The 16,528-nt window shown below is 41.2% G+C and overlaps 1 protein-coding gene across 1 annotated transcript; it reads left to right on the top strand.

Annotated features, from left to right (window-relative positions):
* The first annotated feature begins 13,857 nt into the window (after positions 1 to 13,857).
* Positions 13,858 to 14,896, top strand: LOC136683676 (gamma-crystallin M2-like). Its single transcript, XM_066659014.1, has 3 exons — positions 13,858 to 13,869; positions 14,083 to 14,325; positions 14,612 to 14,896. The coding sequence occupies exons 1-3, from the start codon at positions 13,858 to 13,860 to the stop codon at positions 14,894 to 14,896; spliced, it is 540 nt and encodes a 179-aa protein (XP_066515111.1).
* The last annotated feature ends 1,632 nt before the right edge of the window (positions 14,897 to 16,528 follow it).

Genomic DNA, 16,528 nt, shown 5'->3' with positions numbered 1-16,528 from the left:
AGTTCAGCTGATACGCTATGCATGGTTTGTTTGTGCTCATTATGTCAATTGTTATTTGGCATAATAATTGGTGGACTCCCTCGGTTACTAACCAGATCGATAATGATAGGCCTACTGTTGATGAAAAGCAATGCTTAACTAAACAAATGGAGAAAACACACCACAAATCAGCTTGGTTTTAAGGTTGGGGACCACACACGTACAAACAGGAAGAGGCACGTGGTGAGCATAAAACAGCCCCCCATGCACGTGCGCGCACTCACAAAAACACACACACACACACATATACATTCCTCACACACATGAAGAGAAGTCTCTTTGAGGGAGAAAGCATGTGTTGCGTGTGATAACGTGCCACATCAAAGTCTGGTTTCCCTTTTGAAAGCCAGATGGCCAGCTGGGAAGTGTGTGTGTGTGTGTGTGTTAGGTCAGAATAGTCATTAAGTATAAGCCATTCATTCAATAAACACCCATCCATAAAAACATTAAAACGACAATCTTATTTCCACATGCGTCGTCCACTCTCTCAACTCCACTGACTCTGTAGGTTCACTCTGTAGTTCTACAGCTACAAACTGTTGCTCAGTGTACTACACTGTTAGCCAACAATGTTTTTCATCAGTGGACACTGGAGGCTGTCGCTGGATATTTTTGGTGGGTGGACAATTCTCAGTCCAGCAGTGACACTGAAGGCTTTAAAAACTCCAGCAGCACTGCTGTGTCTGATCCGTTCGTACCAGCACAACACACTCTAACACACCACCACCACCACATCAATGTCACTGCAGCGCAATGTCCACCCAAATCATACCTGCTCTGTGGGGGTCAGAATGGTGGAAACTGGGCAGGTGACTGGATGAGTGTGTAATAGTGTCCACCGCTGTGTGTGTGAGAGTTTATCCACAGGTGTGAGAGAAACTGTCCGAAAATGTAAGTGGGTGGGTGAGTAGGTGAGTGTCTGAAATTGTCCTATAACTATAAGAATGTGAGTGACTGGCTGAATGTGTGAGTGAATGTGTGAAATTGTCCAGAGGTATGAGTGTGTGAGTGACTGGGTCAGTGTGGGATACCCAGTGATGTACAGGTGTTCCTGCTTTGGCCACAATGATTCTGGGTGGGCTTTGGACCCCACCGTGACCCTGATCAGGATGAAGTGGTTAATGAATATGAATGAATGAATGCTTGAGATTAGTATGCTGTTCCACACATAACCATGCGTGGTATGGACTGACCAACATACAGACAAGGGACGGGAAGATGATGTGGGGCCTGGGGTCGAGGGTTTGAGTGGGATTATTATTGTTGGAGCGTGGTCACTCCTCAGGCACCCCCAGTCTAATCTCACTCTTAATCCCTGCTTGGTGTTTGTAGAAATTAGCCGCGTGGCAGGACTGATTTGGGTCAATCCGTTAGGGACGCTCAGGGTAAATGTAGTAGTCTGACAGCTTGTTTTTTGGTGTATGTGCATACACCCCACTGCATCAGCCGTTGTGTGTGTTGCACTCATTTAAAAACTAAATATGCCACAACTGTTGCTTTAATAACTGCCACAGTGAAACCAACAAATCACAACCAATGAATCTTCATTTTATTTTTTTTCTGCACGATGTATGGGATTAATCATAATGCTCTCCACTGCTAAACCATACACTGGAAAATTAGATGAGAAAAATGATCCAAGAATGAAACAAAAATCAGCAAAGGGGTTATTAAGATATTGACTGCACAGCATTAATAATCAAACCATTAGTTAATGAAGATTAAAAAGCTTGTTTCTATTAATGTAGTGAGTGAGTGAAGTTGAAAAAGCGATTTTTAGACCACAGAGACCGCTTGGTGTTCCTCCGACAAGCTGAACTACCGCCCATGTTGTCTGACCTGATGCTGGAGAAAGGTTGCACGGGGCAACCGTGGCCTAGTGGTTAGGGAAGTGAGTTTGTTAATCCCTTGAGCAAAGCACCTAACCTCCAACTACTCCCCTGGTGCGGTGCCTAGGGGTGCCCACCGCTCAGGGCATGTGTGCTCGCTGCCCCCTAGTGTACACTAGTGTGTGTAAATGTGTGTTTCACTGCACGGATTGGGGGCTAATGCAGAGAACCAACTCCTCTGTTTGCAAGCACAATGGCCAATAAAGTGATTCTAATTCTAATGGCCCTTTCTAAACAACTTTGACCATGAGACAGCACCTATGTTCCCCAGACACACTTCAGGACCACTCATAAAGTCGTCTGCATGTGTATGAGTGTCTTACCTTTTCACAACCAACTGACCACTGAGATGGGCTTTAGCTAGAACTGATCGATTGACACCTTCCACTCAATGTACTTTATTAAGACAGATCTTAACACACTCAGAACATGGCATTATAAACTATGGGATTCTCTCTGTAATTCATTCATTCATTCATTATCTGTAACTGCTTATCAGGTTCGCGGTGGGTCCAGAGCCTACCTGGAATCATTGGGCTCGCTCAAGGCAGGAATACACCCTGGAGGGGGCGCCAGTCCTTCACAGGGCAACACAGACACACACACACACACACACACATTCACTCACACACTCACACCTACGGACACTTTTGAGTCACCAATCCACCTGCAACTTGTGTTTTTGGACTGTGGGAGGAAACCCACGTGGACACGGGGAGAACACACCACCTCACAGACAGTCACCTGGAGCATGAATCGAACCCACAACCTCCAGGTCCCTGGAGCTGTGTGACTGCGACACTACCTGCTGCACCACCGTGCCACCTCACTCTGTAATTTCTCATTGATAATGATCTTTCTTTAAACACTGCTGTTTCTTTAAACAATGCTCTTTGTTTTTTCTCTCTCTCAGAATAATAAAAAAATTAATAGATTCTGTACCCTCCTGGTTACATATTCAAACTTTTAGTTCTATATTAAGTTGTGTTGATTTCATTTGGGGTGGCACAGGGGCACAACAGGTAGTGTCACTGTCACACAGCTCCAGGGATATGACTGTGTAAGTGTGTGTCGCCCTGTGAAGGTCTGGCGCCCCCTCCAGGGTGTGTTCAGACCTTGTGCCCAGTGAATCCAGGTAGGCTCTGGACCCACCGCGACCCTGAACTGGGTTACAGACAATGAATTGAGTGATGATCTCAAATGCCCCATTTCATCTCCAGGACTTGTGTTTTGTTGTTTTATTTTCCACAGTTCTATAATCAAATCTTACACATACTCACCTCTTCTACTGGAGAAGAAAGTGTAATGTACCTTTAGGGAACACTTTTAGACTCTAAAACCACAGTTGTACCTTTACATGGCACATTTAGTGACAATAATGTAGCTTTTTTGACAGTGTAATAATTAAAATTAGTAATTAACAAAAGTGTTGGAAATCAGGCGGCACGGTGTGTCGCAGTCACACAGCTCCAGGGACCTGGAGGTTGTGGGTTCGATTCCCGCTCCGGGTGACTGTCTGTGAGGAGTTGGTGTGTTCTCCCTGTGTCCGCGTGGGTTTCCTCCGGGTGTTCCGGTTTCCTCCCACAGTCCAAAAACACACGTTGGTAAGTGGATTGGTGACTCAAAAGTGTCCGTAGGTGTGAGTGAATGTGTGTGTGTGTGTGTCACCCTGTGAAGGAATGGCGCCCCCTCCAGGGTGTGTTCCTGCCTTGTGTCCAATGGTTCTGGGTAGGCTCTGGACCCACCACAACCCTGAACTCGATAAGTGGTTAAAAAAAATGTTGGAAATCAAATATTTGCACATTTACTTTCCTTAACTTCCCTTTTAGTCTAATTTCTGATTAGCTGTGGGTAATTTCTGATTTCTGACCTAACCATACTTAACCCTAGCCCAGGTTGTTAATTAGCTCATTAGCTGCATCAGGTGTGCTGGGTTTCTAAATTGTTCAGGACAGTGGCCCCAGGAATGAGAAGCTCTGCTTTAACCCTTACTGTACCATGACCCTAAACCTTAATGTACCCTAACCCTAACACTCATCCTAATATTAAACGTGCATTCACATTAAGATGTAGTAATTTACTTCATGAGGACCAGCCTATGCTCCACACAAGGAAGAGTAGTCTCTGTTTTTCTTTTACAGTTTTAACACACACACACACACACATACACTCTAACACACTCTATCTATCCCTACTGAATTCCATTAAGATTACTGAGTAAACACAAAGCTTTTTATTATGCTTATCTCTCACTCGGTGTTATATGAAACCATATCTGCTCGCTAGTGTCTGCAATTATGACTCAACCTTTTAAGCGACTTATCTCAGTCAGGCAGTGCAGTTCAGAGCTGAATGTAAACAGAAGCTCAGTGTGTGTGTGTTATACCTGTAAAAGCCATATCATAAATTCCCAGGATATTGCACTGTTAAAAATCCATAAAGATGGAAAGTCTAGCAGTGTGAGTGTGTGTCAGAATGTGATAATGCTAATGGTTAATGAGCATTAGCTGAGTCTCTGTGGAATAAATGGATGAATGGAATGGAATATTTCTGCCCCCCCTCACCCCCACCCCATCTCTATTTCTCTTTTTCTCTCTGTACTCTTTTGTCCTTTCTTCTCTTTGAGTCTCACTTCTGCTCTTGAGAGACTCCTTTGACTGTGGTACAAAGATACAAAGACAAAGAAATGCTCCCCCAGTGCATCTATGGCCAGCAAGAGTATAAAATCTGTTTTTTTTTTTAACATTCAGACCATTTACACATGAAGTTTTTGGTGCTTCTGGAATCATGGTGCAGTGGTCATGTACCTGTAGATACATCAATGGTTTTAGGATTCTATGTACCTTTAAATGTCCTGACTATTCCCAAAGGTTGTGTTGAAATCAAAGCTATATATAGGTAGTTTGTACCCCTTTGCTTCAGTAGCAGCCTCTGCTCTTCTGGGGAGGATTTGTTGGCCTGCAGCCACATAAACATCAGTGAGGGCCAATACTAATGTTGGATGATTAGCTCTGGATCACAAACACTATTCCATCACATCCCAAAGGTTCTGGATTCCGGGGAGTTTATATCCCTCAAGGCAACACTTGGCACTGGGCATGTGCAGCTGCTGCAGAGCATTTCATTCAATTAGAAAGACTTTTTTCTTTGAAAATTATTCCATTATATGTTATATACATTAGTGTTCTATCAGTAGTGTCAGGATGCGTGAAATTTTGAAATTCCAGGATTATGAATATTGGAGTGACTGGGTGAGTGTGTGAAATCACCCACAGTTGTGAACGTGTGATTGACTTAGTGAGTGTGTGAAGTTGTCCAGAGCTATGAATGTTTGTGTGACTGGGTGAGTGTGTGAAGTTGTCCTGAGCTATGAATGTTTATGTGACTGGGTGAGTGTGTGAAGTTGTCCAGAGCTATGAATGTTTATGTGACTGGGTGAGTGTGTGAAGTTGACCAGAGCTATGAATGTTTGTTTGACTGGGTGAGTGTGTGAAATTGTCCAGAGCTATGAATGTTTGTGTGACTGGGTGAGTGTGTGAAGTTGTCCAGAGCTATGAATGTTTATGTGACTGGGTGAGTGTGTGAAGTTGACCAGAGCTATGAATGTTTGTTTGACTGGGTGAGTGTGTGAAATTGTCCAGAGCTATGAATGTTTGTGTGACTGGGTGAGTGTGTGAAGTTGTCCAGAGCTATGAATGTTTGTGTGACTGGGTGAGTGTGTGAAGTTGTCCAGAGCTATGAATGTTTGTGTGACTGGGTGAGTGTGTGAAGTTGACCAGAGCTATGAATGTTTGTTTGACTGGGTGAGTGTGTGAAATTGTCCAGAGCTATGAATGTTTATGTGACTGGGTGAGTATGTGAAGTTGTCCAGAGCTATGAATGTTTATGTGACTGGGTGAGTGTGTGAAGTTGACCAGAGCTATGAATGTTTGTTTGACTGGGTGAGTGTGTGAAATTGTCCAGAGCTATGAATGTTTGTGTGACTGGGTGAGTGTGTGAAGTTGTCCAGAGCTATGAATGTTTGTGTGACTGGGTGAGTGTGTGAAACTGCCCACAGGGGTAAATCAGTGAGGGTATGAATGTGTGAATCACTAGATGAGCTTGTGAAATTCTTCAGTGCTATGAATGTGTGAATTACTGGGGTAGTGTGTGAAATTGTTCAGAGCCATGAATGTGTGCATGACTGGGTGAGTGTTTGAATGTGCCCACAGTTGTGAATGTGAGAGTGACTTTGTGATGCCTTGCGATGAAGTGGAACCCAAGGGTGTGATTCTGCCTGGAGCCCATTGATTCCAAGTAGGCTTCATGTCTCTATGACCCTGATAAGGATGCCATTGTTATCTGAGATGGATGAATGATTACATGAATGAATGACTGAATGAATGAATTAATCAGTTCTTGAGCATTATTCTCTTCATCTTTCCTGCACCTTACCAGAGGCTACTCAGCTTTATACAAGGCTTTGAAACATGCGACTTGTCAATATTTCCCACAGAGCTTTGAATTCAGTCATTCAGAAGAGGGGCCAGATTCTTCTCCTAATTGCTTGTTTACTACTGTCTTATTTGTGAATATAAAAACATACTGTGATTGACATTAAATCTCAGGCTGCGTCAAAAACGCATGAAAGGAACAAGAGTAAATGGAGGATTATCATGTGTTTGAAGATAAAGAGCACAAGAAATCCCAGGGTGTTCTTTCAGCATTTGGGGGAAAGACGGATGGGTAAAAACTGAATATGACACACACAGTTAGTATGATCTCAGCAGGAAATCATCACCAATAGAACTGGATGGTCTGGAGCTGCTACAAATGAGCATAAGGACACCATGCCCAATGCCAGTTGTCGGCAAGAGGGGTATAAAGCCCAACAGCTTTGGGCAGTGGAGCTGTGGAACTTCATTCCAGGATGAGCTGGAGTGTTTGTTTTTTATTTATCCAAATTATCCAGAAGCAATGCCTGACCTCTTCAATATTTAAGTAGATAAAGGCTATAAAATCCTCACAGCAATCTTCCTCCATCTATTATAAATCCTGGAAAATTAGAGGCTGCCGGTGTGATTTATTCTAGTGGCATGCTCTACTCTTTACAGAGTGAGATGGAAAGGCTTTTCATTCTCCTGAACTAACTTAATTAAGCAAACATGGCACAGAGAGAGAGAGAGAGAGAGAGAGAGAGAGAGCAATTGTACTGCGTTCTGAATAGACTGACTCACAGCCAATTAAATCCATTTCCTCTCTGAATCAGCCCAATTGCGCCTGGACCTAAAAAGGCTATTGTCTTCGGGCCAGAGCCCAGGCCCTTGCTCTTCACTTCTAACACTTCTAATTTAGCCCCGTTGATCATATCTCCCATATCCATGCGTGGAGTTTGCATAAAATGTGTATATTCATCAGGCGGCTTAATGAAGATTTACGTTAATCACTTCTGCCTAATTACATTCTCTTACTGTAATGTTAAGGATGGCCATTTCAGCAGAGTTTCCAGATGGAAGCCATCTCTCAGCTTTGCAATATCTCCTTAATTATCACTGAAACTGTGAAAGAGCCTGGAGAGATAAAAAAAAAACAGTTAAACTCCTGAGAAGTGTCCTAAACTCATAAAGATCTGTGACCTGTTGGACATTTCTGTGATGATTAGCGAGGCAATATGGGTTAGGAAAAAACTTTTTTACATTCTCTGACACTAATCAAGATTCAATGACACTGAAGAATGCAATTCTGTAGTCCTTCAGTGGCTAAGAAAAAATAATGAATAATAATAATAATAATATTAAAAAGAATAAAGGGCGGCACGGTGGCGCAGCAGGTAGTGTCGCAGTCACACAGCTCCAGGGACCTGGAGGTTGTGGGTTCAAGTCCAGCTCCGGGTGACTGTCTTTGAGGAGTTGGTGTGTTCTCCCTGTGTCTGCGTGGGTTTCCTCCGGGTGCTCCGGTTTCCTCCCACAGTCCAAAAACACACGTTGGTAGGTGGATTGGCGACTCAACAGTGTCCGAAGGTGTGTGAGTGAATGTGTGTGTGTGTGTGTGTGTGTGTGTGTGTGTGTGTGTGTGTGTGTGTGTGTCTGTGTTGCCCTGTGAAGGACTGGCGCCCCCTCCAGGGTGTATTCCCGCCTTGCACCCAATGATTCCAGGTAGGCTCTGGACCCACCGCGACCCTGGATGAGCAGTTACAGATAATGAATGAATGAATAAAAAGAATAAAAAAAAGAAAAGAAAGATAATGGTAGCAGCCATGGCCCAAGCTGGAGTGGGAAAATTTGGGACAGGGGAGTGAAGACACAGCACTGTCTCCTCCCTTAAAACCCACAGCTAAACTGCAAGATCCCTAACCCCTACATCAGCATTGTCCAAAGAAGAAATGTATCTCCAATATAATAACTTTAAAGGAAAAGCAAAAAAACTTCTTAATTTTTAATGGAAGTCAATGTAAAAAGATGTAATTCCAACTAATTTTGGAGCATTTAAAATGGTCCATTTATCATGAAATTTTCACACAATGTGAAGGACAGCTGCTGTGTTGAAATTGTGTAGTAAACTAAAAATGGACATAAATGGAGATACAGGTTTTTTTCATTGGACTGTGACGATGGGCTCCCTGGGCACTGTGATAGCCAACCACTCCTGGCATGTGTGTGTGTGCTCACTGCCCCTAGTGCGGCCCCTTTCCACTAACTACAACTTGTGGATTCAGTGTTTTACACAAACACACACCCACACCCTCGTTATCAGTCGCAAATCTATTAACAGACGTGGCTCATTCCAACCCAATAAAACTGTTCCTCTAAGAAATCCCAGATAACTTGGAGCCATCTCCACCCACCAGTGTATCTCTAGAGAAGCCTGTTGGTCCTCCAACTCTTATCCTGGTGGTCCTGGCGGTCTTATCCTCTGGCCAGTGAGAATGCTTCCTGTCGATAGTGACACTGGGAAACATAATCTGGCCATTGCACAGCTTCATGTTTATGTCTCCTTTGTTGTGTTTTTTCGGACTCTTTCTGTCTCTCCTGACTTCCTTTGTCTTTTATCTGTCTGGAGTCCTCCGCCACACTCTGTCAGTTCCTCCCTTCCTCCCTCAGACAGACAGAAACACACACACACACACACACTCACAAAACAGACTGCACTGCCATTAATTTTGTGTGTCTGTGTGTTTGTACAAGATAAACAAAAAGTATTCTCAAAAAAAGAAAAATAATAATTTGCAAATCGTGGGAATGAATTAATACCCCTTACCCACATTGTAATGCAGAAGATACTTTTTTCCTCACACTTGGCTGCTCGGAGCCTCCGTACGCTCTTATTTTGGACATATTATGTATTATTTTGTTTCTGATTCCAGCAGGCAGGTGTAAGACACATATCACCTTCACTACTTTCTCTCCTATCTGTGTTTAGATAAGAAAGACACACACTGTTTGACTGTTTTTACTCTAGCGGAGGCAGTGGTGGGAATTCAGGCTGAGCCCAGCTTTAATGCCATCATTAATTAACCCCTGAAGCTCTGGGAATATTCAGCAGTCCCTCAGAGAGTTAAACATTCACTCTTTTATCTCTTTCATTCAAATCAAATAGGCATCCATTTGAATGCCAGTGGAACAACAAGGTAAAGAGAAACAGAAGCTCTCTCTCTCTCTCTCTCTCTCTCTCTCTCTCTCTCTCATAACCTGATGTTTGCCACTGCCACCTTCAGCTGCCAACCCCCATTTGCTAAAAGAACTTAAAAAGCCATGATGTCACACATTGTATTTGCTGTGAAGTCAGCTGACCCACTGAACTCAACACACTTGGAGAACACTCACTGGCACATTTGATTGAGCTTGTAATGACACAACAAACATGTGGATTGTAAGAAATATTCAACATCAAAGACCACCTCTACTTTTGTTGTCTTTTAAAGCATATTTTGGTCTGTCCTGCTTCCAATTATTTGAAAAGAATAGCAAGACAAAGACAAACATACAAACACATATGAACACACACACAGACACACACACATCCACACATACACACACAAAGAAGCCCTCCTCCCTCCTCTGCAGTAAATCACTAACATGTGTTTTGGAAAAGGGCCGCAGGAAAGACATTTTAAAGGCACCCAAACAAACCAGTGCTTAGCAAGTAATCCACCGCAGACTGAAGAGACTCAGCTCTCTGATCAGAGAAGAGCTAACCATCTAAAACAGGGTTCCCCCACAAACTGGAGCCATGTGGTCTGACCTGGACCCTTCTGAACACTGCCCGTTTCACTTAATACCTCACTGATATAACGGTCTGATCTCAGCATCTCCTAGTGGCAGATGATTTGTCTGGAAGCGCAGTTAAATTGATTGGTACCAGTTTAAAATAAGAACACACTTAAATATATGAATGGTTTAAAAATATGTTTATTATATGGTTATTAATAGGCTGTAAACACCTTAAAGGTCATTATTAATCATTTTTAACAAAGGGTTAGAAAGGGCAACCATGACCTCTTTTTTATCTAATACTGAACATGTCAGAGAAAGTATCAAAGTATAGAATTAGCTCAGACCTGAGAATGTGAATTTAGTGTTAGGTACATACTACATAACCACTGGTGGTTAAATAGTTAAAGTTGCTCAGAGTATATATGTTCTGAAGATGACATGTTTAAAATTGAATGATGTATAAGACAAAGTGAGGCCAGTATCCGATAAGATTACAGTGTAGATACATGTGTGTTCACTATTTGGCAAAAGAAATGGGTCACTGCTACCCTTTATAATATTCTAATGTGATTATTAATGATTTTAATGTATTTACAACTTAATTATTAAACATTAATAAACAAATTTATAAAACATTTATACATATTTATAAGTCTTTTTTTCTAAAGTGGTACTCTATTGTGGTACTTTTATTAATTATAAGACCAATATATACATAAACTAACTAAAAGGAGCACCTCAGATATTTATTTTACCATCTCTAAATGAGCTCCTGTCCACTGATGGTGCTGTTAAAATAAATATACTCATGTTTTTGGTCATGTACCTGCTTTACACCAATGAATTACAGAAATAGTGTGGTAAACTGTTGTGGTAGAATATTACACAAGAAAAAAACACTGCTGTGTCTAACCTTCTGAAGCTTAGAGGCTTGGGTTTGGTGTTAGTGTAAGAATTACAGTTAGTGATAGGTTTAGGGTTAGGGTTAGTGTCATGGACAGAATAGAGTGGGGTCAGGATTAAAGGCAGCAGAGATGTTTTTTGGAGAACTACTGTTCTTATAGCAAATCTCAGCTCAGCATCTCTGCATCTTTTTAAGGGAGAATGCTATGCTTGAATAAGAAACCTACTTTAGCTTGTTTCCAAGTTTTTATTCACGGTTATAATGAACACAAACTCGTTTGTAATGCAAGTTGTTTAGTTTTGTAACACTTTTGGTTTGTGTTTACTTTCATGTATTTAATGGTCTCCTGAATTTGGAGTCAGTTCCACCTTAAGTTACTGTTAATGTAACAGCAATAAAAAGAAACAAAACATAAACAAAAACAATAAATAAACAACTATGGAGCAGGAACAGAGCAAGATACTCATCTCTTTGAATGCTTATGAAGTTAAGAGCTCTCTTTACCAGCTAAACGCCTCCAGATGCTGTTTCTCGGTCGTGCCTGAGCCAGCGACACAGTCAGAAGGCTCCTGGTATAGAGGTCTGACAAATTTTTTAACACCACTCCTGCCCACTCCCTGCTAGACTTTGTTCCATTCTCACCTGCTCCAGCCAAAAATCAGCAGCATTTGTCCCTCTCCAGCCTGCTATGTACATGTTTCAGAGCACCTCTGTCTTGCATAGTTCACGAAAAAATACAGTACACCTTCCCTAAAAAGACCTGGGGGGAAAAAGACCACAGTCTTTACATTCTTTTATAAAGGTAGTGCAGAGATGCAGGTAAATGAGCATGGACCTACACTAGCACATGTATATACACAAATGCACAAGGGCCCATAGTGCAAATTTTCCAGGGATCTAGAAAATGGTGGAGAAACATTCTCTGAATTTTATTAAAAACTGTATTGGACTAACATCTTAAACATATTGTTTAAGACTGATTTTTCATGCTGGGTAGCATCATAAAATCACATGTACATCCACAATGGGTGAACTATGTCTGCTACACATTGTATAAACCCTTGTAATGGTCTTTTAATCCGCTTTAGTCCACCAGGCTGCTCTCACTGAGTCACTGACTGACTGGACCTATTCTTCCATTCACCCTAAATATTCCAGACCTGCCAAGGCATGTTGTCTAAATTTCCATGGCTGTGTGTTTTTAAAGTAATAATGCTGTGTTGGGGTTAAATTGTATTATGAGTACATCCACGTCTTTGGGCTGCCAGTGGTAATATATATTGGAATATATCTTCATGGGTCTAAAAATGAAAAACATAGTTTTAGATTTATTAGTAATTATTGTATATTTAGGCCAGGTTTTCCAGGTCAGCTGATCTCAGTTTGGAAGAGCAGCCGGAGATCCTGCTAAAGGCCAACAGATGGAGAGAGATATCACAGTATACTCAAGTGAAGAAGGCCTGAGATGTGTCAGTCTTCTTCATAAACTGAACTGAAGGCCTTTTCCAAAATCTGCAAAATTGTCTGTCTTAATTAAAATGCTCTTTTAGAGAAGAAATATCAAACAAACACAGCAAGAACAGTAGTGCCCCATATTATATACATATGCACTACTTTATTAAGTTTTAATTATTATATAGAATAATGCCTAAATCAATTGCTTACTGAAACAAGCCAGTATTCTGTGGAAAGTACACATTATAAAGTTTGAATCCATACCACATTTGTATTTGTTAGTAACAGAGGAGAGATTTTCATTTATGATTTGTTTATGAAAGGTTATTATTTTATTTTGTGGACAGTAGAAAATATATTTTACATTTTTATGTTTCTGTTATTGTTTGAAATAAAAATACACAATAAACTATTTTGCATAAATAAATACAAACTTAACCTTGCTGATATATTGTGTATATATCATGTGGATCAAATTAACATGTGCAATTATTTTAATTATGTTAATAAAATAATTTTAATATAAATCTGGCAGAATTTATAACAACAAAACTGAAAACAAAAACTCAAAGGCATAAATTAATATATTAATTAATGAGAACTTGTTTATGTTAAGTTAGCTTATGTTGACAGTAAAATTCAAAATAATTTGTATTAACTTTCTATGTAATAAAGCTGTATAACTGTGTAACTAACTTTTAAATCAACTTAATTATGAGAATTTAATTGGTGTAATTGTTTTAGGTGATTGTGATAATTCAGAGTTTAACTCAAGGAAAAATGATGTCTATATAAATAACTGTGTAATTAATGTAGTTAACTATATAATTAAAAATGAAAACCTCATATATAGTAAATCAGCAGTAATTATTCTAGATTTCTAAGAGTTAAATCAACAAGAGAGACAAAATTGTATCTTAATGGATCATTTTGTTGAGGTTGTCACAATTTCTTGTCACTTGCTAAAAATGTTTGCATATTTAGTTTTACTTTTTGCCAAAAAGGCATTCCTGTAGCCCAGGTAGAGGTCATGTGTTTGTGACCAGAGAAACAAAAGCCTGGACGGCCCTGGCGTGCCTGTGGGATGTAAAGGCCCAAACAAAGCATTTTTTCAAAAAAGCAAAACTCCATTGTCTTGCCAATGGGGTCCATTCTAAAGTCTTCTGGAGTCACATGGATGCATGGTCAAAGCTCTTCAGCTGGACATTGGGCCCCCTGAGCTGGGTTGCTTGGTCAGGACTTTTCACAATAGGACTGCCATGTCCTTTTGGGCTTGGACAGGTATAAATGTGAGGGTTAAACCCCAGGCAGGACATCAGCTCACCATCCCAGCATCCATCCAGTCAAGCACTGCTTTGGCACAACAACAACCGTCAAAATGATGGGCAAGGTAAATAATGGCAAGAGCATCAAACTGACAGTTTTAAACAATTTTAAAGCTGGTCATTTTTGTTTAGCATCTCATTTGTGGTTGATTCAGGAACACCATGCTATGCAAATAGGCCAAGATTCCTAATACTGCTTTTGCATATAACAATCTGTAATGTGATTAAAGGGTGTATGTTGCTTTGAATAAACATTGTCATTTGTTTCACCAAAACAGGTCATCTTCTACGAGGACAGGAACTTCCAGGGCCGCTCTTATGAGTGTAGCGGCGACTGTTCCGACATGTCCTCCTACCTGAGCCGCTGTCACTCCTGCAGAGTGGAGAGCGGCTGCTGGATGGTGTATGATCGCCCCAACTATATGGGAAACCAGTACTTCATGAGGAGGGGAGAGTACGCTGACTACATGAACATGTGGGGCTTCAGCAACTGGATCAGGTCCTGCCGCATGATCCCCATGGTAAATATCTTTAATTCTACAATATTAGAATATGAGAGGCCCGTTTGTTAAGCACACTAGGTTTGCAGATATACCTATTAGCCATGTGGGCTTAAAATGACCTAATTTAGCCCATGTGTAGCCACCATACCTCATCCATCAGTGAACAGGAACCCCTGTTGTGGGTGAAGGTCTAATGACCATGAAGATCATTCACAAAGCATAAGCCAAAGTTCAGAAAAGACAACACAACCCTGTCCACATCCAGACTGGCAAATTTGTGACCTATTCTCCTATGTGTCCTCAGCACAGGGGATCCTACAGGATGAGGATCTACGAGAGGGAGAACTTCACAGGTCAGATGTACGAGATGTCCGATGACTGCGACTCCTTCATGGAACGTTACCAATGGTCAAATGGCTGCATGTCCTGCCACGTGATGGACGGCCACTGGCTGATGTACGAGCAGCCTCACTTCAGGGGCAGGATGTGGTACTTCAAGCCCGGAGAGTACAGGAGCTTCAGGGAGATGATGAGCATGAGCGGCATGGGCTTCATGAGCATGAGGCGCATCATGGACTCCTGGTACTAAAGCCGGAGGAAGTGATCTGAAAACAAGTTGATTTTAAATAAAATTTTGTAAAAAAAAAAAATATATATATAAGCATTCATGTCTTTTTTATTCAAACAGCAATAACACAGATTGATTTTAATAAAGAACAGCAAACAATATTTAGGACAAGAATTATTAATTGTACATGTTTTCAAATGCAACTCACTTGCGATGAAAAAGCAAACTGCACTAAAATCCCTGGATGGATAAGGTTATACTCTATAGAGAGGGTCCCCCACATGGGGGAGGCCATTTGTGAAAATGGGTTTAGTACAGAATCTATGATACATCCAGAGCACTAGGTGTCAGTATAATAGCTGTTTCATAACATTAAGAAAAATCACTGGGCTGCTCCATTACATCTAACTATCATCATATAGATCACCTGACATAAAATATATAATTCATAATAGAGGTGTTGCTTGATCATGTCCTATAAAGTTTTTTGTAACTGACAAATATTTTGAGAGTAAAAAGCAGCTCACAGCACAAAGCAAACTGGACACTGGGTTTCTATTATTAAATGTGGTTACGTATTACATGCTAGTTATGTAGAAAGTACTGTGTAATAATACCTTCTTACTATATAATAATTTATAGCAAGTAATTGCTGTATACACTTTACAATGAAGTAGTTAAATAGACACTAACACACACAACCTCAAACAAATATGGAAAATGAAAGCAATTTTAAGATTTAAAAAAATAGAGTGTTATAGAAAAAATAAATAGCAGTTGGTTTGACCTCAGTGCTAAAGGTTTAGCTGAGGTTAGTTGAGCTTACAGATGCCAGAGTGTGAGATTATTGCTGGTAATGGGGATTACTTAAACGTGGCTTGTGGGGGGTTGCGGGAGATTTGGGGGTTAGCTGGGGTAAAAGGGGTTGATTTGGTTTAATTTGGGACCCTATGGGGTGCGTGCCTGAGGCCCGCTCTCTGCTGGAAATATCCTTTGAGGCAGAGGTAGATGTGGACGGTCGGCACCTTCTAGCCATTGTGCTGTTGATGGGTAAGGTCAGGGGTCGGACTTAACCCCTTCTCTACTCCACTGCCCACTGATCTTCACTGTCATCTGCTCATTAAGCTCCTACTGTGAGGCGAGCAAGCCCAGGATCTGTGGGTGTGTGTGAATGCGTTTATATGTAAATGTGGCTTGTCAACATGCTTTTCATTCCCTTCACACAACACACACACACACACACTGGTAACATAGCTTTGCCCTTCCCCCTATCACCTCCATGGGTTGGTTACTCACCACTGCCATCCAATGGCCCATGACCAAGTAATGAGGGGTCCCTTCACTTCCATATTCAGCCTAATGTATGCCGCACTGTAAAGGAACATTTGCGTTATTTTCCTGAAAAACTATCATTATTAATTTTATTAATTTTATTATTATTTCTCCATGTGCTCCGGGTTCCGTCCACATTCAAATACACATGTTGGTAGGTGGATTGGCTTTGTGCACTTGTCCACAGATGTGAGTGACCAGGTAAGTATGTGATGCCCTGTAATGGGCTATGCGCCCTACAGAATGTGTTCCTGTTTTGTGCCTGATGATTCCTCTGGAATGATGACTCTGTGACCCCAGTCTTGATGAAGTGGCTACAGA

The sequence above is a fragment of the Hoplias malabaricus genome, chromosome 2 (assembly GCF_029633855.1).
Source record: "Hoplias malabaricus isolate fHopMal1 chromosome 2, fHopMal1.hap1, whole genome shotgun sequence".
Lineage (NCBI taxonomy): Eukaryota > Metazoa > Chordata > Actinopteri > Characiformes > Erythrinidae > Hoplias > Hoplias malabaricus.
The sequence above is the reverse complement of the archived record's forward strand: the minus strand, read 5'-3'. Positions and strand labels throughout refer to the sequence as shown.